This window comes from Neodiprion fabricii, chromosome 5, assembly GCF_021155785.1.
Source record: "Neodiprion fabricii isolate iyNeoFabr1 chromosome 5, iyNeoFabr1.1, whole genome shotgun sequence".
Taxonomy (NCBI): domain Eukaryota; kingdom Metazoa; phylum Arthropoda; class Insecta; order Hymenoptera; family Diprionidae; genus Neodiprion; species Neodiprion fabricii.
Window position 1 is genome coordinate 2,597,918 of NC_060243.1, and position 26,172 is coordinate 2,624,089.

Below are 26,172 nucleotides of genomic sequence, written 5' to 3' on the forward strand. Positions count from 1 at the left end.
GAAACTATGAACCAAGTTCACGACGTCGCGGCATCAGAAAGTGAACCCCTGCTTGGATCGTAATCGATGCGTGTCAATTCAATTTCCTTGACATCTCAGGAACCAATTGATCGATGGTATTTGGTTTCAATGACGAAACATTACGTCCCCGCAAACAAATATCTTTCAAAGTGCGTATTCATATGTTCCGGGGTGGATCGGTGCATAGGTGGTATCACAAGGGTACTTAAATCATTTATAAAAAAATTCAACAAATAGTAAATCACAAGTAATATTAGTATATATATATATAGTATAGTGTAAGACTTTTAGCGCGGAGGAGGAAAAAGGGAAGAGAGGTGAATTCAGATGTTGGCCGAATAAAAGATGAGTTGAGAGTGAATACGTAGGAGGAAGGATGTGAGGGATTGGCTGTAGTTGCAGTTTGAGAGTGGAGGGAGCATTCTGCTGATGCGATGTGGAAATCAAGGCATCGAGGTAATGATAAGAAACGGATGCAGGGTATAAGTTAGCTGTAATAGTGTGGTAGTAGAATCTAACATCTGGAGGACGTAATATATGAATTGTTTTCCTGTTTAAGAAGGAAAAAGTTAAGATGACTTTGCGTCTCAATCGCCACGCACGGTAACCAATTCGTGTTTAACCCCCTCGCCTGCAATATCATGTGAGAGATGGGACGGGCCAAACATGATAATCACGAGTGAGAGCCGTGGTATTTACAAGTATGACCGATCTTGCTGTTGATTATGAGTTCACGCGCTTGTAATTTGAATCGTAGGTTAAGGGGTTAAAGGACAACAGACAAAAAACATCTGCGAATATACAACAGCGCTGATATAACATCGCGATACCAGAACCGTGGCAACCAGTCGTAAGGAATCAGCAAGTCGATCCGGTAACGCCAAGTTCTTGTTTTGCCATTTTACACAAGTGGAGATGGTGTCTGAAGCACACGTCATGTTGAGTTTTACCATAATTTACGGACTCGTTGCCGTCGCCGTGAGCCACGTTGTTCCCGTGAAAAATCCGACGAACTCCAACCAGATGGAGGAATCGACGGTGAATCCCGAGGACCTGACGGAGCCAACCACAGACTGGATGTCGACGTTACAGACACCGACGGTCGAACCGGCGAAACTTGCGAAGATGAGGAATTCGTCGAGTTATAACAACGTGGTTGATCATAGCTTGACTACTAATAGTCTTGTTTATATCGATATTTGTCCTGCTGACAAGGTCTTAGCCAGGGATGGTACGTGCAGAGACTCTGAAAACTAGTTTGGGCTTGATGTGACAGTGAGCGGTTGCGGTTCGTTTTTCCCTGAGAAATCGATGTACGATTATAATCCAATATTAAAATTTCTCAAGGATCCTTGAGGCTACTTTTGACCGTCTACGAAAAACCTACGGATCGTTAACTTTTTTCTGTTTTTACATCTTCTCGTTATTAATGCAGACAGGAATATTTGATACTTTGAACGGGACTTGAAATGCCGGGGGAAATCGATTGCTTCGATTCTTTGTCGAGCCGATTGTGAAAATCGTTGCGTGGACAGAGCTGTGAAGAGGGTTTGTTGGGAAACTAGGATGGAATTTTAATCCGTCTGGTGTAGAATATATTCACCGCGAAACGATGAAACTGTCGAAAACCGTCAAGTTAAGTCACATCCACCGATGGAGAGCATCGCACGTCGTCGACAAGGAAGTGCGATGAAACCATTCGAAGAATGAAGGAGAGGGGGAGACTCACAAACGTCAGAAGCTCGAGAATATTATATTCTGTAATCAGTTTGAGTTTGCACTTTGCTCTCTGTTTCTCGTGCACATCGCTCGAATCTGACCATCCAATTACTGAGTGGTTGTGCAATGACTGACGCAACCAAAGACGGCTCGTGCTGAAGATCGGAAGCCTGAGTTATCGACACAGAATCCAACTCCTGCGGTTAGGTTTCTTCTTCCCATCGGTTCTAATAATCAATCCATTTATTAACAACGCAATAAAAAATGTGATATCTTGATCCTGCTCTGCATTTTTCGGTGCATTAAGAATTTTGTTCGTGATATACAAATAAAATGACATGTTTGCGAAGGTTGAATAATAATACATTATGTAACAAGGGTTTAATCGACTTTTATTCAAGAGTTGCATGTAGTACTTTATTCCTTTCTCAAACCTGGTCACATTATTGAATTTTTGTGTTTAAAAAATCATTGCGATTTTTCCTTTTACGTGTAAGTGTGATCATTCGGTTAGTCGAGAACCCTTTAGTATTATTATAAATTTATAATAAGATAGAAAGAAATAGTTCATAACTGATAAGAAAGAGAGAACACCAGGAAATAGTACATTATGTAACAAGGCAATAAAGTCCAAGATCATTACCGTGGGTGAGGTTAATCACCTGAGAGAGTAATCGACTTTCATTCCGGTGTTACATATAGGACTTTATTTCCGTATCAACTCTGGCCACATTACTGACTTGTAAATTTTTTTCCCCCACCTGCAAGTGTAATCTATCAGTCTGAAAACTGTAATATGATCGAAAGTTTATAATAATACCGAGAGAGGTAGTTCAAAATGGAAAAGGAAAACCTGAAAAATTAATTTGCGGGAAATACGATTTCATATTTCCCGATAATTTGGATTTGCCGGAAATATAAAGCCATAATTCCCGGCGCCTAGCAGGCTGCAATACGGCTGCACAGAAGCGATGAGTGTAAGCTGTGAGCAGAGGAATCCGCGCTCTAGAAGGAACCAGAATTCTCGAAAAATTCAAAATTCGAATGGTCAATGATTTATCGTTTGTTGAACAGTTCTTCACTGTCAGAATGTGACGCATACTTTTCACCTCCATCCCTATATCCCGATAGAATAAAAGATCAAGTCGTGGAGGGTCGCCAGCGTCAGAAGAGTTCGTCAAAGTCGATTCTCGAGGTGTAGTTTTTCGTTGCAATTATTATGGATGCAATGGCGTATATTTGTAAGTTATTTTTTCCGTAATTGAATAAAAAATTATGAATAACGTAACTGCCAATGCTGAAATTGCTGTGATTCGATTGTACCATGTCAAGTTTAAAACATTTTTTTTAGCGGTGCAGACTACAGTTCAAGGCAGCAGAAATTTCATATATAATATTAATTTTGATTCGTCGACAAAATAAAAAAGAACGACATGACGTTGTTTTCAAACCAGTTGGCTAACAGCCTTACTCCGTTCTGGAGTGGGTAAGCATAATTGTTATGAGTATAATATCTTATTCAATATGAAATTTTTTTGCCATCTCAGAGAGCAACTGTTCAATGGAATTTGATATTCGCTGGCCCTCAGGAAAAATGTGTATAAAATGCGTCTTATGTATCGGTTTTTTTTTTCGAAGAAGCAAAAAGTTTTCTTCGAGTGTATGCTTTCATTTAATACCAACGTTGGATTCAAGGACACCGTTGAGCAATATCATTCAATATTATCATGCATAGTAATGAAGTTGATCTCAGTTTGAAGGAACTATTTGCAATATGCTGCTTTGATTATAAGTTTTACAATTAGTTAGAATGAACGAAACATTGCTTTATCGAATCAGGAAGAATGATTTGGGGGGGGCGGGGGGCGGGCGAATACTCGAAAGATTAATTTACGAACGTATTGACAAAGATAACGACCTTGCAATTCGATCGCAATATACGCCAATGTAGCCAGTCCGTGTTCAAAGGACAAGAGACTGGACTGGCGTGTGCGTGGCGGTCATTAGCAAGTCCGACAAACTAGTCGCTCATTCTCGGTGACCGTTATTCACAAAACACGCGTATCTCCAGGTGTGTGATAAAGCGTAAGGAGGGACAGGGGGGCTGGAATCATGAGATCAGAAACCCAGCAGCCAGTCGTAAGGAATCAACAAGTCGATCCGGTCTACTGAGTTGTTGTTTAATCATTTCAAATAAGTTGAGATGATGTCTGAGGCACGCTTCGTGCTGAGTTTTGCCATAATTTTCGGACTCGTTGCCGTCGACGTGAGCCACGTTGTTCCCGTGAAGAATCCAACGAACTCGACGAGCCTTTCGTTGAACCAAACGGAGGCCGATACAGGAGTTTGGAACCAGACGGAGGAACCGACGGTGAATCCCGAGGACCTGGCGGAGCGAACCATAAACTTGATGTCGTTGTTACAGACAACGACGATCGAACCGGCGAATATTTCTCCGTCGACACTTTTGCCTAATAAAATGTCCAGCCATTCGTCCGAGGTTGCTGTCTACTCCTTGCCCTCTCAGGGCAAATTAGCATGTCCGGATAATATGGTACGATCATCCACCGATGGTACATGCAGAGAAAGTGATTAATGGTTTGTGTTCGATGTGACAACGAGCGATCGCGGTTTGGTATTCTCTTGATATGACACCGAGGACGTCCACAGTGCAACGTCATCCAAGAAAGAGTATTATTTTTATCTTACCCTGTCCTTCTCTGTGAATTAGCAATAAACCATACCTAATAAGGAGTACAAAAATTTTCTTGGTGGTATATAAATAAAATGACTTGAAATAAAATGACTTGTTGCGAAGGTTGATTTTTAACGTCATTAGTCTTTAAGTAGCTGCAGGTGCCCATTCAACTGTTGATCCTGTCTTGATGAACTGTTGGTTTTTTTTTTCAGCTAGTCTGACTTGTTTTTTCGATCGCCGATGTCATTATCTATCTATATCCCCGTTATTTGAATGCGGATACAGAAAGTAGGTACCCGATATTATAATATCCCGGTTGTAGTACGTAGATTATACAGCGATATTCTCGCGATACGAGTATGTCCTCAGTCAGATTGAATGTACTACTTAGTACTACATAGTTACTTGTCACCAGTCAATTTTGGTGCCTTATAACTCGTGATATTAATGGTAAAATGGATCGGGAAACCAAGGTAAGGGAGACGTGTCTCCGAAAAATTTGTAAGCGTGACTGTACGTTCTTGGCGAAGTGCATCAAGCGGTGAGAACGTGGTTTCATCTTGGCCCATGACGGCTCCTACGGAAATCCAAAAGAAGACTAAATTAACGGTGCAGGATCCAAATTTAAGGTTCTTTTCATTTCATCTCATCGATTCTGACCAATTTGGCTTCTCTAAAACCTAGTGCCTCGTGAAACATCTATTAATATGAATATTTTTGATTCTGATACCAACGACTCATCTATACTACTCTATACCAACATATAAAATTCTTTGTACGTATGCTTGTACGGATTGAACCTAAAATCTATCCGACGTATTTTAATGCGACTTTTTTTTCCAATGTTTCTTACGATTCCACAAGTGCTATAGGCTATGGTACATTCAACTTTTTATATAAAATTTAGATTTAATAATTAATCAATGTGTTATGCGTTCTCTGCTACTTGAGCTATAGCTGAGAGCCATCGTTACCCCACCACTTATTTCGCCCGTAGTGGGGATAAGGTAATTTTGGTAGAGGGGAGTATGATCTAAGTGGGAGAAGTGGAGCTAAATCCGTAACGCTGCCGGTCGTGCCGGTAAATACGCGCGAACGGGCATTCTGTGCGGATCTCTGTGAGTGATCTATAAATGACGTCATCGGTGAAGGCGGCGGGGGGGGGGGTTATAGAACTTATGACGTCATATGCAAAACCCGAAATTCACAAATACAAATTTTCGCTCGATACGAATGAATACTGCGTGTGATTATTTCTTCCTGATAGCAATGGGAGTCTAGGTTGATTCGAGGGGCTCCCATTTCTGTAAATGCGATATTTTTTTTTCATGACAAACTTTCAAGTAGTTCAATCTTAACCCGGCCAGTATCGGGTATTTCTGTTAGTGACACTATGACAACCATAAGTACGGACGTCAATTTATTTCCCCAGAAAAATGTTGTGTTTAAGTATCGTTTGCGTAAATACTTGATGGTATTCATATTAAGTGAACACCTATGCACTCACAATGTTTACAATTTATGTGCCGTCACAATTATAGACTGCATGTGATAACTTTATCATATTTCTCCGCGCTGTTATGTAAAAATACAATTCGGTCAAAAACGACAAAAATAAAATGAGTACTAGTTACATCAGCTGAAACTCACAATAGTATATTAAAAAACTACAACCCTTTGGTTTAATTGTGGCACATCTGAGAGACTAGATTTTATTTGCATTGGTTGGATGTTTTGTCCTTGTAGACTTCCAGTTCAGACCTTACGGTCCGCTTGATCAGGCTGGCCACTGGACGATCCTGGAGTTTCCGGTGATACTGTAATCCGTTCGCGCATACGGACGGAAACCTGTCCAGTTGAGGTTGGATCGTCGACGTTGGATGTGGTGGTAGAGGACGAGTCTGCAGTTCTTGTTTCGAAGATGCAACCTTTCCGGGTGACTCGAAGACTGTTGTAGCGCTGCTTCAGCGAGCGGCAAATCTTCTTCTTGCAGACGAAAATGACGAAGATCACGATCCCTTGGAGCGCGTTGACCATGTCCGTGACGTACCAGATGTACCTGGGCCCTTCCCAAATCCCCGAAATCACCTCCGTCGACCAGCAGATCCCCATCACTACGAAAAGCTTCACGTACAAGCTGAACCTGGAACGATATTTCGTTACCTATTTGCCTTCTTTCATATTTTTTGCATTTGTTCACATACCAGTGCTTGTTCTCGTCGTGTCTTCTGCTGTCACCGCTGTTCAGGTGACGTTTCACGTTTCTTTTATGTTCAAGAATCTTCAAAGATGTTAAAACGAAGAGGAAAACATTGGTGGTAATAATAACGCCAGCCGGACCGTAGTAGTACAATGCCTCGGCAGACTTGGCTGAAAGTTTATTCAGACATGAGAGATAATCGTTCCCATCATCGAGATTTTCGTTGTACAAATAACGAGGTCGACCTACTTGCAAACCAGCAACCGCTTGACCTGAAGTCTGGCTTGATCGTTGATTCTCCAACATCGGCGAATTCCATGACGATGCAAATGGTAGTCAACAGGATTGGACATCCCCACGCGTAAATCGAGTACCTGATAAACTTCTTACGGTCGCCGCTATTTCCGTTACTCCTTAGCGGCCCGTAGCCACTGTAACAGTCAAGATTAGAGCCAATCCTCTTGAAATTGGACGATTCGGTGAAATAATTGGTACGAGTCATAATTGAGATCTTGTTCGAAAAGCCATATCATAGTTTGAAACTTACCCGAATCTCCACCACATGTCGAAGCACATGACATTCAGCCAAAAAAAACTGGCAACAAAAGATGAGTAGATGGTGAATCCTGAAATTTCAAGATACTAATCAAAACACGAGTCACGGTATGACATGTACGTTAATTCCGATGAGTTTTCACAACTATAAACAATATTATCTTAGACCTTTTCGAAAGATTAATAATTTTTACAACAAATAATCAATGTACATCCGAATTTTTTACATCAGCTCAGTGAAGAATTTCAATTTATTGGTTATTTCCGAGACATTCCCGATCCTGAACTAAGATGTATTAAACTCTAAGATAAATACATCTTGCGAGGCCTGGAAGAGAATCAAACCTACGTCGAAGTACTTTTCAAGATTTATTCCTCTTCAAGTAAGGTTTATCAGTTAACGGTATGGTTACACTGAGAGAATAAAGTCATTGAATCAATTAAATGTGTCTTCACTGCAGTTTCTGGGCAGCGAAGTATATATTCATTTGTGTTTATTCAAGATCTGTTGATTTTAACTAAACATTTTGTTAGACCAACAGATCTTGAATTGACACAAATACATATTTACTTCGCCACCCGCAACCAGAAATTTAGTTGATTCAATGACTTTTTCCTCTCAGTGTAGGATTAATTAAGTTCGTGAATGGATGTGAGAACGCCGAAAGTCATCCGGGCTCTGCATAAACGGGTTTCCATTCCATACCTCTAGGGCAGAGTCTCGGTTGTGTAGATTTGAAGTCACTTCAAACGTTTATTATCGAAAAAAATTGGGTATAGGATTAGAAATGGTAACGATAAGTATACCTTAGAGGAACACGAAGTTGTGGCAAAACAAAGAAAGAAACTAGAGGAATAAGTAAATCGGATCTTACCGAGGAAGAGGCAAGTTGCGCTAACATCGGTGAAATTTTTCTGATTTGGAATTCGGTCGACACCAAGGGCCACGTAGGCGATGACGAGGCTGGCCAAGTAACACTTGAGAGTAGTGCCGTGGATGTTCCGCAGCTCCGGGATCACGGAGTAAACGAAGATAGTCGCGAGAAGGAAGGGAACGGACACGAGGGCTCCGATGTAGCTCGCGGTCCTTATCGGGTCCATAATAGGCGGATCCGCTGCTTCACAGAGCCTCGGAGTGTAAATCGACGAGTTGCGCTTCAGTCGAAAGCAGTAACTCGTCGCGTCGACAATCGTCTGCGAGGAGTCTTGCACCTTCGGCATGGCCAACGATCCGTTTGCCATGAGGTAATACTCGTCGTTCGGATACTTCGACGGGTTCAAAAAGTACATCCCAATCCCCGGGCACGGGTCCGATAAGATAACGTGGAACCTCTGCTCGAACCGGAGACTTTCGTCGAGTTCGAAATTGGGTTTGTAGACGGGAGGCATCGCCGAGTAGTCGATCTCCATGGTCTCGGTGTCCTGCGTGGTGGCGTTCTTCGGTGGACAGAGGGGCAAACAAGGTTTGAGGTCGCAGAAGCAGCCGCTCCACGTGCCGTCGTCTTCCCAAACGACATCTCGAGGAAAGAACTCGCCGGACTCGGCCAGGAATCCCGAGTCGTTCCTCCGCGCGTTTGTCAGGCTGACGGTACCCCCGGGAGGGCAGGTCCTCCTCTCGGCGTCGGCTAACAACGCGGCCAGGAGCAGAACGCTGATGCAACCGGACAGTCGAAGCTCCATTTCGTTCCACGTACGCGGCCAGACAACAACGCTGGCATTCGACACTTTGCGGCGAAGAATCACACTGGTAATCAGGAACTACGTGAGCTGTGGTTTATAACGAATGGAAAAAAACAAAGATACCGGAATAAGAAGAAATCAACGAACGAGGAGGATAAATTACAATCCTGTACAGCCGACCGGGTGAGTACCATCCGCTCTTGCCTGCGGGAGAATGTTGCGCATATAAAGTTTCTGGAGGAACTGACCCGGTGCTGTATTTTGATGCTACTATATAACTGCGTATTTCACCCATGAGGGGGGCCATGGTATGCGTGAACAATTTTCCATTCACTTTGCGGTGAAACCTGTTCACACTCTGAGCCTTCGTGGTGTATGTTCGAAGCTACTTGCGTGATCGTGTGCATTAATATGATTAGCAGTGGTCAATTAATCTATGCGTTAAAATTGTGACCTTGTTCCAACGGCGACACACCCGTGATGGTTATCAGAGGTCAGGAGCTGGATGATAGTTCTCCCACTATTACAAGACATGTTTTACAGTATCATTCCGACGTGCAATATTACCCGTGAAGATCGTTCATAATTAGATATTCAATTGTTTATAGTTCTCATTCATTCTCGCACTTACAATTGGTAAAAGTCGTTGATGGTCCGATTTTCCAAACTTGCGTCTCTGAACTACGAAGGTTTGAATTCGTATCGTTTTTAATTGTGCTTCTTTCCAGCGTTTTGTTTACTACACGTAACTATGTAGCTACAATATCCGGTATTGTTGCGATTATTTTACTTTTTCAAAAATTAAAAGAATACAGTTTTTGCGTAACTACTGATAATTAATATAAAATAATATCGGCTAAAGTGATACAGTTATTGCTTACAGGTTTACGGAATAAATGTCATATTCTATTATTGAATCAATTCCTAGGAATACCTTATACACAGATAGTGGATTTGGTTTCCGCTAGCGATTCATGTTACTAGTATATTTTCATCAGAATGTTCATACTCAACTATACGCGGTTAATTGCGCATATCAATTCCTAGAGAGGTTGTGGGCATTGGCGTTATCTGAACTTCTCGTCGGGATGCATTAACAAACATCAGTCGATGGAAATTTGATATTCGTCCATCATTCCGTTTGCAATTTTAAATTGAAATGTAATTTGCTAAAAACACATTACACTATGACACTGATTATCATACCCATTATCGCACTTTCGACCACGTATCTAGAGTATCCAGCAGGTATCGTTATCATACGCGATCCTCCCGAGAGTGAGTGTTAATGAGTAAACGATGCGAAGTATCGTAAATTGAACAATAGAAAATTCGTAGAATTCATTACTTTATTTCTGCGTCAAATGAAAATGGGTTGGACTGCCATCGTTCAGAATTGCGTATAAAATGGTGCTGTTAAGCCCTTTTTCGTGTTTGAGATACGTGCACTTCGATATTTAGAGATATGTGCGACGACGTCGAAATCGACTAGAGCACCCCCTCAAATGAATCATTCGCCAAATTACTGACAAAAGCAGTCGTTGAGTTGGATCCACTTGAGGCAGAAACCATCAGAACCATCAGATTTCCTGTTTTGATCCCAATATCGACAAATAATTTACTTGTGGCGCAGTGACAAATAAGAATAGGTACGTGACGTGTCTCAAATTGTTACATCGTCTGTCCAAAGTGTGTGATTTTCAAAATTATTGCTGTTCACTAGGGTGGTTCTTAAAAAGGTAATTTTTTAATTCCAACCGGTTTGCCCCCAAATCGGCTCCAGGCAAGTCAAAAATAATTCGCTAATTTCTTCCACTGTTGATGGAATGAAGCAACAATAATAATGACCGCGTATAGACCTTGCAGATCGCATTGTATTTTATTAATCCTGTTGCAATATGACAATTGATGTTACAATAATTACAACTTTGCACTTAAGCATTTAGAGTAGGTACATAATATTGATTCGGTGGGCTGGATACTTAAAATAACGCAATAAATGACGAGTTATTTTCAAAAATGTATGAATAAATAACCGCAGGATGAAAAAATCGGCCGCTGCATCGAATCACTGGGCATCTTTGCCGCAATCCTCCCCAGGAGGATTCTGCATTGTTTTTGAAGGCGAACCGGGAGAATTGAGTCGCGTGTGTTCCGGAGACATGCGAAACGTCGTACCGTGGCGACTGAAGTCCTCGATTTCGCCAACCGGCGTTTCCTGCAGTGGTTCGCGAATCTTGTCGCGACAGCGTCCCTATAATCATAAAAAAAAATTCACGTCAGCGTAGGCAAAGGAATTCCATTATCTTACAACGGCTCGTGGAATAAGTGAATTCAGAATGATCGAGAAGAAAGTCAGAAGGTGTATTATACATTATATAGTAATGGGGTCATTGAAAATATCATTCTACAAATATCCCAAAAGTCTCTTGGTAATGCCGTATTGGGGGGTGAGAAAGTCAAAATTAAAAAATGGCATTCTTAAGGACCACCGTAATGCAGAGGAACTCATAATATCCTCACCTGTAATACCCGTCTGACCACACTACGAAATTCGGTGCTGCATCCCAAGTACACGTAAAAGTTGAGAGCAAAGTTGCTCAGTTCCGCGAGGTTGGCGATGGTGCGAAATTTTTGAAAAAACATATCGGACTCTGGTCTCTTGACATACCAGGCGAGAAGAAAGGCCGACGGTGTTGTTGTGATAAAAAATAGCAACACTATGGCGGTGACGAGTATCACCAGGTGCTGCTCTTCTCTGAAAAAAAAAAAAAAAAAAAAATAATAATAATAATAATAACGCATTGCAAAGGAGGGAAAGAAGACGGAGGTGAAGTAGCGATGTTTTAATACCTGTAGCCCCGGTTTCGAGTAAGGGATGAAGTCTCGGCGAGGTGAGAAGCTCTGTACTTGTCGGAAACGGCGTGAAACTTTCGCCGCTTAGCCGTCAGCTGGATGAACTTTTTCACTATCAGTCCGTTAAGGAAGACGAGGACGGAGGCTGGCAAAAACCTGATCAGTGCTTCGTTCGTCCAAATGTACCCGATCCACAAATCGCTCTCGGTTACCAAAGAGTTTTCACGTATCGTGAAGGTCACGTCCGGACCGTCCTGTTGTTCGCAGACCAACCTCGTCGCTCCAAGGGGAATGCTCACCTTCGCGGAGCGATTCGAGAATAAATATTTTAAGAGGACACTCGTGTTTGTAGTCTGAATTATCAAAGTTACGTCATGTACTTCACATACCAAGAACCCAACGAGGAAAGAAAGCGCTATGGCGACGTTTGAATTGCGCCGAATGTAACCGCCCCGCAAACGTCCGGGTAAAAACACGGAGAGGTAACGATCGACGGTTAAACAGGCCATTATCAACACGCTGGATGCCATGAAGGTGTTGACGGCAACGAGCTCGACGTGAGCGTGGTAAAGGGCTGCCACGTAGTATCCGCTAACCCCGTAACCCAGCCTCGCAGCTGTAAGTGGTAACGAAAATGCGTTAGATTAGTACTGGTGCATTATCAAAAACGTTCCAAAAATGAACAATCGTGGTGTGGAACGTTGTAGCTGCGTTAGGGTAGTCATGACACACCATCGAAAACACTGTAAAAATGAATAATCATTGTGTTAAACGTTGCAGCTCATGGTGGCATTACCGATCGGTATCCAGAAAACGACGACACCAGTATCGGCAACTGCCAGTGCCGTTAGATAGACGTATGTGACGCCTCTCAGAGACGAGCTTGACAGTGCGACCAGGGTGAGTATGTTTCCAAATATTCCAACGGCGAGCAGAGTCGGAGCAACGACTTTGTACGCTATCCAATTGGCGTGTATCAGCCGTTCTCGTATCCCATTCTCGTCGTCAGTTGGGTCGTCATTTTTCTCAGTGTACCAGGTGAAGTTTACACCAAACGAACCGCTGCTGCAGTTCGCCTCGCAGCAAAGTGGAGGCCTGCGTTAAGTGGAGAAAAATTCATTATCATTCCTTGGTTACAGATTGTCTAAGGCCAACGTCCACTGTCGCGGATCCATACTTTTAGCGTAACGCAGTGCAGTATTTACAAATTTCCATTCATACCCACCCATAAATCACTCCCGTTAGCATGACCTGAAAGCAGAAAGTTTATAATTACCTCGTAGTTAAGCAACCTTGGGCACTTCGCGTATGTCTATCGTACAGCATGTACACTTGGGGACAATGAATCTCAAACGGCTAATTTTTTACACTAGGCAGTTATGTTCGCAACCCAGAGAAACCTGCGGCGCCACAGTCGGCCGAGCGTGAAACAAACTCGAATCTAACCTTAGAATTAACGTGTCAATCCAACAAGTCGTTATCTCCGCGGTATTCTAAGGTTAGATTCGACGGTCATGGCTTATGTTACGTTTATTGAGATTGAGTTTGAGTTTGTTTCGCGCTCGGCCGACTGTGGCGCTGCAGGTTTCTCCGTGTTGCCAACATAACTGTCTAGTGTAAAAAATTAGCCCTCTCAGATTCATTGTCTCCAAGTGTACCTCTTATTACCCGGGCCAGAGTTACTTACGTAAACTCGACTCACTGCGCAATCGAAAACTTAGTTGGTTGGAGGGGTGGGGGATAAACGATCCTGTGTTGCTTGTTTATACAGTGCCTAATTATCAGACTGCTCGAAAATAAAGGATCAAATTACACGAATATAGACAGGATACTCATCAGTCCTCGAACCTGTTATTACGTCGTTAATCAATCGTGAGCAAAACGCTGCAAAAGTGCGAACACGTGGTTTCGAATCCTGCAATAACGCAGGCTGAACACGTGGATGTAATGTGGGCTGCCTATCGATTGATGTCTAGGCGTTTTGCGAGATTCAAGATTTGGTCTTACAATCAGTAGATATTATCTATTACACACATATAGGCACAACATTGTACTCTGCTAGCAATCGGAGAAACGGCAAACTTTTATCCTCCTTCGTGATATTTTTCTTCCATTTGGAGGGAGCCGGGATAATATAACGAGGGTTGGAAATCTTACGTGCCTCTTTCAGTCCATCATCTCGCTGAGCTTATACCTATATCCTATAATAAATAATCTGCACTGCTGCTCTTACCCTCGTCAGAATTCTTAAGTACGAAGAAAAGTCATATTATATGTACATACATATCCGTACACCGGATGAATGTGTTTCGGCTTTGTCGGTTCGGGGCAAACATCGATCGACGTAACAATTGCAGGGTCGTAATAAAGGTAAGAAGGATAATTCTGCAGCCAGTCGGAGGATTTCATTTCTTTTACAGATATGTTCTCCTTCTTCTTTTCCCTCCCTCTCCCTCTCTTTCTCGTGTATTTCTTCTACCGCTTGTGCGGGACTTTCCTCAGCGAACAATTTCAGCATTTTATTATTTTCCCCCGAATTTGGGTAATTTCCTCTCTTGTTTATAGACGGTTCACGTTTTTGTTTCGCGCAACGTCTCTTTTTCAATATGTAATATACGTGGTTCCGAGCTAGCTTGTCGTAAAAATTCATCCAGTGACGTGAATAAATTTCACGGCTTTGAAAATACGTTTCTGAGAAGATTCGGGTTCTTCGCGTTTGGAATATTCGTTGTTAAAACAAACGAGACAAAAACACAGCGCAAGTGGAAAAATAATTAAAACGTCGCGAAAATGAGAGACTGCGTGATGAAAAAAGAGAAAGCCGATAATTAACAATCCTGTAACGAGTGTCAGGTTTTTGTCGAAATTTTCAGGAACATGAGGAGGAGGAGGAGGAGGTATCGCCACCCACGTGATCGGGATTTAATTCCCTCCCCCCACCCCGTACGATTCCCTTCCTCCTCTCACTTCTTCGTCCTCGTATTTCTCTTATCTTTGTTTCCACCCCTTACACGCGGGTTCACGACGCGAAGTATAACGGGCAGGTACGTCAAATCGACGGAAGGACATCCGGCTGACGATGAGTGGGTCTGATGGCAGGAACAGCCCTCAAGGTACAAAGCTAACGACCAGCGGCGGTCGTGTAACAATTTGTCGTCAATCGTTAATTACACTTTTGCACGGGGCTGTGGGCGAATTAATTCAACTCGTGTAACGAAACGATCTTAACGCTAAATATTTTCTGCGCCGACACTAAATTCAAATCAAGTTATTGGAGAGTGAGAAAAATCGTATTGAATATAAATTTAAAAAAAATAAAAATTCTTATTTGATTCTATTTTTCTCACGCTTTAATCAGCGGTTTTGCCTGTAGCTACTGAATCAGAAAACTTACCTAATTCAGTCTTGGTATAAAAATTTTCCTACTCTTGAAAAATAATTTACGAATAAAAATTTAAAGCTAATCGATCACGGCTATTCATTATGTGATTGTGTTTTTGTCTTTTCGAGAGTAGTAAAACTGGAAGTCGTCATATGAAAAATCTTAAACCGAATGAAAGTTGATGATTCTTTTTTTACACTCTACACCGTACTTAAAAACAGATAAATGTTTTGGGACGGAACGCCCCGTGTTCCTACACTGCGCACAGTAAGAAAATAATTACGCCAACGTCAGCTTTAACGTAACGATTATCGTTAGTCCGAGGAACGAAAGTGTTTCCTCGGCTACAATTATTACGCTGCAAAATTAAACAACGTGATTTTTCAAAATTCGTCGGAAGGCCGCTTTAACCCTTTTTAACGGCCAAGTCTCTTTTCCGTTGAAATAAAAAACATTACCCTCAATAAAAAGGTTTGGAATAATACAATTTTGAAAAATAGTGTCTTTCGATTTTCACATCTGAACAAGAATTTTCTTTTCAAATCAAACTATTCATTGAAAATTTTCTTTATAACGCGTAGACCATTTGTCAAATTATTTCGGAACTTTTGCATTAAAATCGAAGAAGACATTTGAATAAGTAGCTTGTTCGCACGTGCAAATTACACCCTACAATACCCGTTAAAGGGTCGAATGTCGTCACTGGTTGGGCGTGTAACGAATTGCTAGTACATAAATTCATTTCCCCAGAGGTGGTGGCCGAAGATGTGCTCGCAGCTCGATGCCTCGCACGATTCCAATGAATACGTAACCGGTAACCCCGCCGGCTCGTAATTCAAATCCAACGATTCCGCTACCCCGGAATTAGTATATGCATTAAACACGCGGTACGCCTTCGAATATAACATCGACGGCTAGTCGAGGTGTGATCGAATCATCGTAATTCGGCAATCCCAGCTGCATATCAAATCGCGTCGAAAATCATTCCCCTGTTTTATTTTCGCTTTGGAGTTTCATTTTTCATTTTACTTTCTTTATTTCTCTTCCTCGTCTCCTCATATCACCTCTCTCTTTCGTAGAATTACTTTATTTTTTGTCTTGGTAGTTTATTTTTATTCCTTACTTTATTTCCTAATTTCTTTTAGTTGTGTGATTCATTTTTTTCAAATACGTTTTTATTGTTATTATTCTATCAACCACTGTCGTTTATTTATTTATTCATTTTTTGATTCTTAAGCAGCAATCACAACTATCGTTAGGTTAATTTTTCACCTTGGGTTATACCTGTGTATGTATGTCTGTACGTATGTGATCATATTGGCCCAAAGTGTTCTACAGGGCATAATGTATACGATCAAATGAAATCAAAATCCAGGCATCGATGTTGGAGACGAAAGTTTATACCGCAATAACGAAGCTTTTTTACACCGTTTATATGGAGGTATGTACATCGTAAATATACATATATATTTATTTATATTTACTTGTAACATTCGGATCTAAACGCTTTTCCCCATATAAAAAGCTTCTCCCCATCGATTTCGATACTTTCGTCAATCATACCTTACGTACATACATGCATACATAAAATCTCGTTCGACCCGTGTCATACACATCGAATCGTGTTATTATCCCGTCATCTCCAGATATTGTAACATCAACTTATACCCTGCAGCTTGTATACCCGAAAACAATTTCCTGTTACAATAATAATACCAGTAATAACAACAACGATAATGTGTAAAAAAAAATTTAACCAACGTATACGAGATTTGAAAATCTTACGGTCGGTGTGTAGGTATTTTTTCATTTTTTCAATAAGAAAGGAGACAAATTTTGAGGTGATACTTTGACGGAAAATTGCTAACCTGTATAGAGTGTACGGTGATTGATCCCTCGTTTTTGTTAATATAATAAAGCAAGAGTATAATGCTGTATTATGTTATACCAAGCGAGGACAAACTTGTACATTGTGATTAAACAGAAATTATTAACTTTCCCTCTCTCCTTCGAAGCTGTAACTTTTCTCTACTGTTTCTGTAACAACTCCCTCGATATGTATTATTATGTATGTATACATATTACATGTACATTATACATACAAGCGATTATTGTTATACCTACCTATGTATATTATACGGTAAACTTTACTTGGAAAACTTTCTATACATACATGTATAGCAGGTACAAAAACTTTGGAGTTTGCGCTAATCGGCTGGCCTACCAACCATCCCCTGATCACTATTTCTTCTTCTTCTTCTTCTTTTTCTTTTTATTTCAACAAGTTTCGCTAAAGTTGGATTTTATTCCATTCAATTCGTGCACCTGGCAGGAGTGGATATCTATGCACGGCGATATTCGAAATCGCGCAATTTTTCACCGCAAAATTTGAAAACTGACGAAAAAAGTTTACTTACGCACACCTGCGATATTTATTAAACGGAATTCGCGGGAGTTTGAAAAATTGTTACAATAATACGTGTAGAAAATGTAATCAATTAACGAGCAAACAACGTTATGATTTATGCGTGTGATACCTTGGTAAAAAATTTCTACCACTAAGAATTTTCATGGAAATGAGAACATTTCGTATTATTTCGTAGAAAGTTGTAAATATGAATAACTTTCCGTAAGGAATTGTTATTCTTATTTAAAAATTGTAACATCTTGTAGATTTTTTTCACCGATATAAATACAAATCTCGTCACGAATATCTACAAGTTTTTATGCGAACAATTTCACGTCCAAAATTGTACAAAATCTCTCAATTTCCTTAAAAATTCGTACAAAATTTTATAAATCATTTTCACCAAGGTACGTCTCGTCACGCTCCTGTCCTAAATTACATAACTAAAAACCGACAAAATTGTCGGGGATAAACAAACACCGAGATATAGGCTTACCGATTACTGTTAGTCGTGTGAAAATTATCCTTTGGTTGCGTTGATCGGAGCGATTCACGAGTTGCCAAAAAAATTCTTCATAGTCCGTAGAATCGGATATTGCCTCGCTTACGGAAACGGGCGTTTGTCGCCTTTCTTCTTAATTAATTATCAACCTCTTCCCTTCGGCGACGAAACGCTTGCGTCCACCGTCGACGAACTCTCGCCGCGTTGCGAAGCGACGACGTACTGCAAGCTTTTTATTTTTTTTTTTCTTTTCACCCTGCTTTTCTCCGTTTATTTTCCCTCATGTTCCCCACGCGGCGTACAACACCGCGTATCGTTGGGATCCGGATTTGCGCAAACTCGGATCTGAACGTTTCGTGTCTCTTTGTGTTTGTAGCGCCCCGCTTTCGCCTTTCGACCCTTCGTACACGTACGCCTAAAATCCACCCTTTATATATTTATATATCACCGTTTTCTACGCTTCAGAATTTACCCGAATTTTTAAACCACTCTTTTTTTTTCCCCCCCTCCCCTTCCCACCAACATCTCTCTTATCCGGCACAGACTTTATTACGATACGATGACTGCAGAGATTTTGTAACGTATGATTCTCTCCCACGTATTCCAAAGAGAATGTTCAATATCGAGGCTTTTTTTTAACTTCCCGTCTCTCTGTTTTTCGAGATGAAGGGTGGTTATTGTAATCGTAACGAAAATGAAAAGTTTGATTTTCATCATATATCCACGTTTTGAAAATCGGAGAATTACCTTCGATCATTTTTAGATAGACGCTGTGTACGTTTGTACATATGTATCTACGTGTTGATCCAATTTTTTTTTTTTTTTTAACCAACGATACATCGAGAACGAGTTATCGAATTGCAAGTCAAGGCTTTTCCAAACTTAGAACCGATTTGATTTTGGCTTTGATCGGTTCGGCACTTTTACGATTATTTCAATAATAAAATTCCAAAAAAAAGGAATAAAAAATTTAAGACGGACGAATGGATTCTAATGAAAATTGTTACAGCGAGGTTTTTTGAGTCGCTAATCACGAATCTAAGGTCAGATTTGCGAAATTAAAATTTGGCGATCGAATATGGCGGAAAAAAAATCTTAAAATACTCGGATTTCGATAAAAATTGGTAGGCGGAGGTTTTTTTGGGTCATCGATAACGAACCCAAGATCAGTGTTTCAAAATAAAAAAAAATCGTCATATTTTCATCCAACACAGTTATCCAAGGGCTTTAAAATCGTTAATAATCACGAATCTGAATTAGTAGTTCGAACTTCGAATCGTATATCGTTCTTTTTATTTTCTCTACAAACTTGTAACCCGGAGCGTGAGAACGGGGAGTTCTGAGGCTTACTCCCGTTCGGTCCAAAGCCGCTTATTTATAATAAAAAATCTTCGAAAATCTTGCAGTATAAGGAAATATTTTTTCGGACCTAAAGGGGATGCGGCATACGTGACGGATATTTTTATTTTTCTTTTCGGCAGGTATTGATTTCTCGTTCGAACGCACTTTCACCTCCCCTCGAAAAATTTCTACAACGAATTAATCAGTTGCTAATAGTGAAACTACGAGAAATAGGAAATTATTCAGAGACATTCGTAGTGAGAGTCCGTGAATCGACAAAAGGCGGGGGGGGTTGTCGAAAGCTTCGCGTTATTATCGTTCCATCGGCGATCGCGATCACTGCAAACTCGGAATTGGAAGTGGAATAAGGAGGCGGTATCGGCGGGGGTGGGGGTGGTGGTGAATTTCGAAGGAATGCCTCCGCATCCGGCAATATATTTCGCCATCCGTCGACAGCTCGACGACGGTGATGGAGTGAGCCTTGATTGAGTATAGCTGTTTATCTCCATATATATATATATATATATATATATGAGTGTGTGTGTGTGTGTGTGTGTATATAATGTACAATGCCTTTTTATACCTTGTATAAACCCGTCGCAACACTCGAAGCGACTTTGTGTCGAAGGAATTACCTTTAAAAAATACAATTCCCCACAAAAAAAAAAAAAAAAAAGTAACGAGAGAGAGGAGAAATATCCCCGGGGTACGTAGTCCAAGTCGGATATTGGACGAACCTCTTTGAAAACTCGGTTCGAATATCTATTCCATGATATCAACCATAATGGAATTAAAATTATTAATCGCCTTCGGGCATGTTCAGTAGCGACGACCTCGGAATTACCTTGCAACGAAAACACAATAGATGAAAATCGATAGATTATTATCGTAAATTAACTGGACCTGTAACGATGAAAAGCATATATCGAGGGTAAATTAATGGGCTCGAGCAGGCCTGATGTTATAGAAGTAGGTGGAAAAGATTTTTAAAAAAAAATGTTATTATTACCGAAATATCCGCAGGTTATACCGATGTTTAAAACCTAGTTCGCGGTGTTTGTACACCTTGTTATACGTAACAACCGGATTCGTACTCGAACCCCGAATGAATACGATTGTTATTAAATTGGAATTTGATCTGTTCATTAATTCCTCAACGCACATTAATACGCCAGTCGGCATTTAACGTCCTTTATTACTGTACTTTCACCGGCCCGGAGGGTTTTCAGGGGTAAGCCGTCGCGTCAGCGTTACAACTGCAGCAACACGTAAGGTTTAATGGTCTCTCTACTCGTTTTCCACCAATTTTTCATTTCATCGTTAATACCTTTGTACGTTCGGTTGAATTTTGTACGTGTACATTGTACGACAATGCTCGGGGACAGACGCGGTGGGGAAAACTGACATAAATTGAATGACTTTGAACCGTCGCGTGGTATTCGATAATATTTTTTTCCTTGCGATTGTTGTCGTCGGCGTATATACGACGTTCCCCAATCCTCACATCCCATTATGGGACATTTCGTGGTGCAATTGTGCCCTTGGTAAGATAATAGAAGTGAAAAATTTCATTCGTGCGAAAACCCCTCTTCATGGTTGTAGAATTCGTTGTAAGAATCAGTTTTCCCTCGGAATTTTTATTAATTTTTTTTTTTTTTTTTTGCCCATTTTTGTTCCAATTATTATATTGACATTTAGAAGCACGACTTAATTTCGTCAGTTTCTTTACCGAAAATTCTTCCAGTTCTTTTTTTTTTTATTTTGTTCTTGAGGTAAAAACGTTTGAAGATTTTTGGATTATTCCAGTTCAACTAATTTATACGTTTATTCTACACGTGCCTGCCAAAATTCGTAACGATTTCACATCTAAGGCGTGTAGAAGCACTTTCGCAAATATGGAAAACGTGGTTTCGTGAAAAACGCGTTTAAACTTAAATTGAAGTTTCTGTGCGAATAAAATAAAAAGTTTTACATTTACACCTAATCTGCTGTGCCAGGACTATAAAGTAAACCTTCCTCTTCTTGAAAAAGTTCTTCCTAAACCGTCCCCGCTCCAGTCTTGGGGGCAATTTTGCCTCTTTTGACGCAGCGGAATGTATGACGACAGCTTTTTCCTCCAATTGTGAAATTTGGTTACGAGCGTACTCTTAAGGCATTGGATCTTTCCGATGTGAAAAAGGAGGAAAAAGAAAAACTTTTCTCTATTTGCGTTTCAATAAAGTAGAAACCTCTCTTAATATTCGTTCGAAATTCAAATTTCAGGTTGACGGTTTTGGCCACCTTGGGCTCTGCAGCCTCGATCGAAGGTGACACCAATTATCGTCGCGATGTCCAGGTAGCCGTGGACGCACATCACCTGTGTCCTTGCATAGTTCGCGCCGAGTGTCCACGAGTGTTGGGATCAAAGCCGGAGGACGTTTTGCTCGGTCCGTTTCCACCTTGCGAAATTAAGGACACGGTGAGGTGCTGCGGAGTAACGACGAGCCTCTTCGTCCAGCCTTCGACGTTCGAGAATCCGCCTTCCGGCACCGTGTATCCGGTCCGGGGACGACTTCCGGGATACCTGGGGCAAAGGTCGCAGGCCGAGTTCACGAGGTCTGGAAGCGAGGTTCGAGAAGGAGTCGCGAAGAGTCTGCTCAGGGCCGACGAAGAGACGAGGGAATATTACCTGGAGGATGAATTCAGCGACGAGGGCTCGGAGGCCGATAGACGAACCGATGGTTATGAACGGGGGAAAAATATCGACTCGGGTATTTCACAGACCGATGCCTCGCTGGCCTCCGATTTCCTTGACTATCGAGGCGTTAGTAAATACCCAACGACAGGCGAGGAGGATTATGGGGAGCGAACTACTAGTGCAACTGACCATGGCAGAGGACAGCAACGCGGTGAAATTTCATCGCCGGAGAAAAGCAGCTTGACGTCGACTTCGTCGGCATCGTCGAGCGTTGGAAAAATCGAGCGGGTTGTAACGAGGAAGAAAGAAACTGCCGAGAGGTCGACTCAAGTGCAGGGTGAAAGCCTCGTTGAGCTTTCACATGCCGACGGGCGAGAGACGCTGGGGTCGTTAGATGGTACAGAGATAATTGAACCCCCGGAATTGACGGAGTCGGAAACAAAAGGACTCGGTGTAATTCCCGCGACATTAAACGCGACTGCACGAGAAATTTCGACGAACGAAGCAGCGGTTGGAACAGCGGGAAAGAAGAGCTCGGCTATTTATGACCAGCAATATATTGCTGACGAGGATTCGTGGGAAACTTATGATTATGCGGATGATACCAAGCAGTTTGGGACCCGTGAAAGCGCTGAAACGACGCTTAAGGATCACCGAGAGACTTCGAGCCTTGGACAGCAGGAAAGCGCCAAAGTCACAAAAGAATCTTCCAACTTTGAGGAAGGCAGTTTGTCCACTTTAACTGGGAATGACCAGCAGCAACTTACCGGGAGCACGAAACCGATAACGCAGATTTCACGGACGAAAATAGAGAGCCAAGCAACTGGTAAGAAAAGAATTGTCTCCTATAAATGTGCCAGTTTTAGTTACAAGATATGGTGCTACGGTGGTGTCATGTAAGCGCGACGAAATTTCCAATTCACAACAGTTTCACTGTTTCGAAACATACCTATAATGACTAATTGCTCGGCCTTAGTTATTGAGGTAATTGAAAAATAGTGAAAGCTTGAACGTGGGTTCAGGCTGTAAGCTACGATGTGAATGCGAATTGAATTATTGGTCGATGTAATTTTCACCAATGATTTTCAATTCATTTTTAATTGTAACGCTAATTTTGTCAAGTTTCTTTAATGTCTGCGAAACTGTAGATCGAAAAACGATCAGATTACTAATGCACAAATTTTTATTCATATATTACAGATGAATCGGTATACGATGAACTTGCTGAGATGTCGCGTCAGCAGACAAGCGAATCCCAGACGAAAGAGTCTTCGAATATCGAAGGAAGCTCATCTTCGAGCTCTAAAACCGTGGTAACAAACGCCAGAGACACAACAGACAAAGCCGTAAACTCGGAAACATTCAGCGTAAGCTCAGAATCAGTTCCTAAAATTCTAATATCTACAACGTTCAGAAGACGGAAACTTGTACCCAAAGTCTCTACTACATATGGAGAGAACAAAGAAACATCTCAGCAAAGTAGTCAATCGGTGTCAAAAGAGTCTTCGAAGGTGGAAAAAATTACGTCCAACTCTCAAAGTGTAGCAACGAACCGTGAAGGAGCGATTGATGCCGACGTAAACTCGGAAGACTCTGACGTAACATTGGAACAAGTTTCAACATTCCGACGACCATCATTGCTCAGAAGGCCGTCTGTTGGTTTGATAGGTGACACAGCTTACGTGCAACGGGAAGAGACGGCTTCTCAACAATCTAGCGATTCTTCCAAAACAGAGTCTTTGAAGGTGGAAGAAACGAAGTCCAAATCTCAAAGTATAGCATTTAACCGTGAAGGAGTGATTGATGCGAACGTAATCTCGGAAGACTCTGATGCGAGCTCTGATGTAACATTGGGACAAGTTTCAATATTCCGACGACCATCATTACCCAGAAGGCCGTCTGTTGGTCTAAGAGGTGACACAGCTTACGTGGACCGAAAGGAGACATCCTCTCAGGAATCAAGTGTCTTGTCCAGAACAGAGTCTTCGAAGGTGGCAGAAAGTACATCTTCCAACTCTCAAACCGGGACAGCAATCCGGCAAGATTTATCAGAGAAAGATTTAAAATCAAGAGACCTTGACACAAATCTGAAACCACTTGTAGAAGCTCAGATACCAGTACTATCAGGAATACCTAGTCTCGGCATGAGAGGTGACATAGTCTACGGTGAATTGAAGAAGACCTCTTCTCAGCAGAAAAGTGAATCTCTGAATGATGTATCCTCGAAGGAAGAAAAAATTGAATCTTCGAACGTTAAAAGTGTCTCCACAAATACCGAAAACCAAACAAACGATAGGTCAAACTTGGAACTTAAGATCGGAACTATCATAAAGCAATCTGATACAAAAACGGTTAGCAAAACTAAGTTGAACTCGAAATCAGAAAGTTCCTCTTCGATGGAACGTGAAAATTTTGCAAAAAAATCATCGGACACGTCGACAACTTCAACCGAGTCAAACCTAATAAATGTAATCACTGGGAAACCAGTGATAATGATTACTGATAATCCCATCAGCTGGGAAACCGCGGGTCAAGCCTACTACCCCGTCCTGATCAACGCCGGTTTCCTTAAAGACCGCCCAGTATCAACTGGACCGGTGGGTCTAGACCCTCTGTCCGGCGTCACTCACAGTGACTTACGTGATCCAGAGGTGGCTGCGGAATTGCTACCCTTGAGTTGCGGAAACGTGATATTCGGTGAGCGGAGCACGGGCGGAAAGATGCTTTTGTGCAACCTTCCCCGTCCGGGTGACAAACCCTATCAATTTTTGAGGGGTGACACGAGCACTATCAGTCCTGAAAAATTAAACGGCCCAGATTTACCCGGGGTGATTTTACCCGGAACAGATTTGAACGTGAAGGACGATGTAATACCATACAATCCCATGTTTCTAGACGCGGAAAAAAGTATCAACCAAAAACCTGCTAGAAGAAGGATTATCCTCAAACGACCGAACGCGGCACGCACAGAGTTTAACGTGAATGAAGACATACGCGAGGTTGGATCCAAACAAGCCGCTATGGAGTCGGTGTCGACGTCGTCATCCACCGTGAAAAAGGCTTCGTCGCTAGAGGAGTCCACATTCTCCCCAAGCTTTGGGAAAGAAATAACTAAATCGAAGTTCGACGTGTCCTCAGCCGAAGATTTTAACGCCGAAGGAGCAAAGGGTGCTCTGAACTCCAAGTTCTACTCGTTGTCTCAGGAGCCGATCCGCCCTCATCCAGTGACCCGTGATTCATCAACAGCCGCGGAGAAAGAGCCAACAGCTATCGTCGAAGTTGTCGACTCGGCGCCGTCAACGGAGACCAAAATCAACTTGAAGAGACTGAGAGTCTCATCGTCGGACGACAAACTGCCTCGCAACGACCTCGAGGTCCTGAATATAAAGACTTCTGAAGATAACGGTGCTAACGTGGAAGAGGAGCGGTTCGTACGACCTGCAGAAACTACCAGACGCCGGAGGCTCAAGTTCAGTAGGCTTCCCGGACGCGTTCAGAGGGCAGTGATATCTCCCGACGACATTTCGATGTCCGGTAGAATCAACGTAGTCGGCCCAATCCCCGCGGGGTATATAGATCCCGCTTTGATCCGTGAAGACGAAATCGGTATCGAGCTCCCGAGACAACACGTTACCAGTTCCTTTCAGCTTCTGAACACTGAACGCCAACAGGAGGCCAGAAATCGTGGATGTAACGCCTTCAAACCATCGCCAGTTGATCCCATAAATTGGCCCAAGTAAATAAGCAAACGGCGCCACCTTCGGAATAGCGTCTCCAAATTAGGACATATAGCTGCCGACTTAGTAGACAACGTAAAGAGAAAGACTGGTTATGGTATATAGCCTCCCAGAGTTACGGATAAGAAATACGATACCATTGTAAATTTCATTCAACAGAGGCATATGAAAATATTGCACCGTGCATGATTATTCAACGTTCTCGCAGTCTCTTGTTCAACAAATAAAATGGCATTAAATTAAAGAACTAGTTCGTGGAATTAGCCGATTTCTCCTTATTCGCAGGTACATGATGTCTTGTGAATTTGTAATTATTCTGTCTTATCTATATTAAATCTGTGTGTAAGACTGGGTGATTGCATTGTGATTGATATGACAAATTGGAATAATTTGAATT

General features: G+C 41.8%; 3 protein-coding genes across 4 annotated transcripts; 1 reads left to right on the top strand and 2 right to left on the bottom strand.

Annotated features, from left to right (window-relative positions):
- Nucleotides 1–6,073: 6,073 nt before the first annotated feature.
- LOC124183540 (G-protein coupled receptor Mth2-like) lies at nt 6,074–9,113 on the bottom strand. 2 transcript variants are annotated; one of them, XM_046572170.1, is made up of 6 exons: nt 9,037–9,113; nt 8,069–8,937; nt 7,186–7,264; nt 6,888–7,069; nt 6,643–6,808; nt 6,074–6,581 (listed from the first exon to the last, which is right to left on the bottom strand). In XM_046572170.1, the coding sequence occupies exons 1-6, from the start codon at nt 9,096–9,098 to the stop codon at nt 6,194–6,196; spliced, it is 1,746 nt and encodes a 581-aa protein (XP_046428126.1). In that variant the 5' UTR covers nt 9,099–9,113; the 3' UTR covers nt 6,074–6,193. The 2 variants fall into 2 exon arrangements, with proteins under 2 accessions (XP_046428126.1, XP_046428127.1); XM_046572171.1 differs by having other exon boundaries at nt 9,021–9,104.
- Nucleotides 9,114–10,746: 1,633 nt separating this feature from the next.
- Nucleotides 10,747–13,125, bottom strand: LOC124183545 (probable G-protein coupled receptor B0563.6). Its single transcript, XM_046572178.1, has 6 exons — nt 13,006–13,125; nt 12,526–12,824; nt 12,119–12,345; nt 11,727–12,028; nt 11,397–11,631; nt 10,747–11,127 (listed from the first exon to the last, which is right to left on the bottom strand). The coding sequence occupies exons 1-6, from the start codon at nt 13,053–13,055 to the stop codon at nt 10,942–10,944; spliced, it is 1,299 nt and encodes a 432-aa protein (XP_046428134.1). The 5' UTR covers nt 13,056–13,125; the 3' UTR covers nt 10,747–10,941.
- A 1,699-nt stretch (nt 13,126–14,824) lies between these two features.
- On the top strand, nt 14,825–25,778 carry LOC124183217 (serine-rich adhesin for platelets-like). Its single transcript, XM_046571402.1, has 3 exons — nt 14,825–14,842; nt 21,624–22,864; nt 23,239–25,778. The coding sequence occupies exon 3, from the start codon at nt 23,268–23,270 to the stop codon at nt 25,776–25,778; it is 2,511 nt and encodes an 836-aa protein (XP_046427358.1). The 5' UTR covers nt 14,825–14,842; nt 21,624–22,864; nt 23,239–23,267.
- The last annotated feature ends 394 nt before the right edge of the window (nt 25,779–26,172 follow it).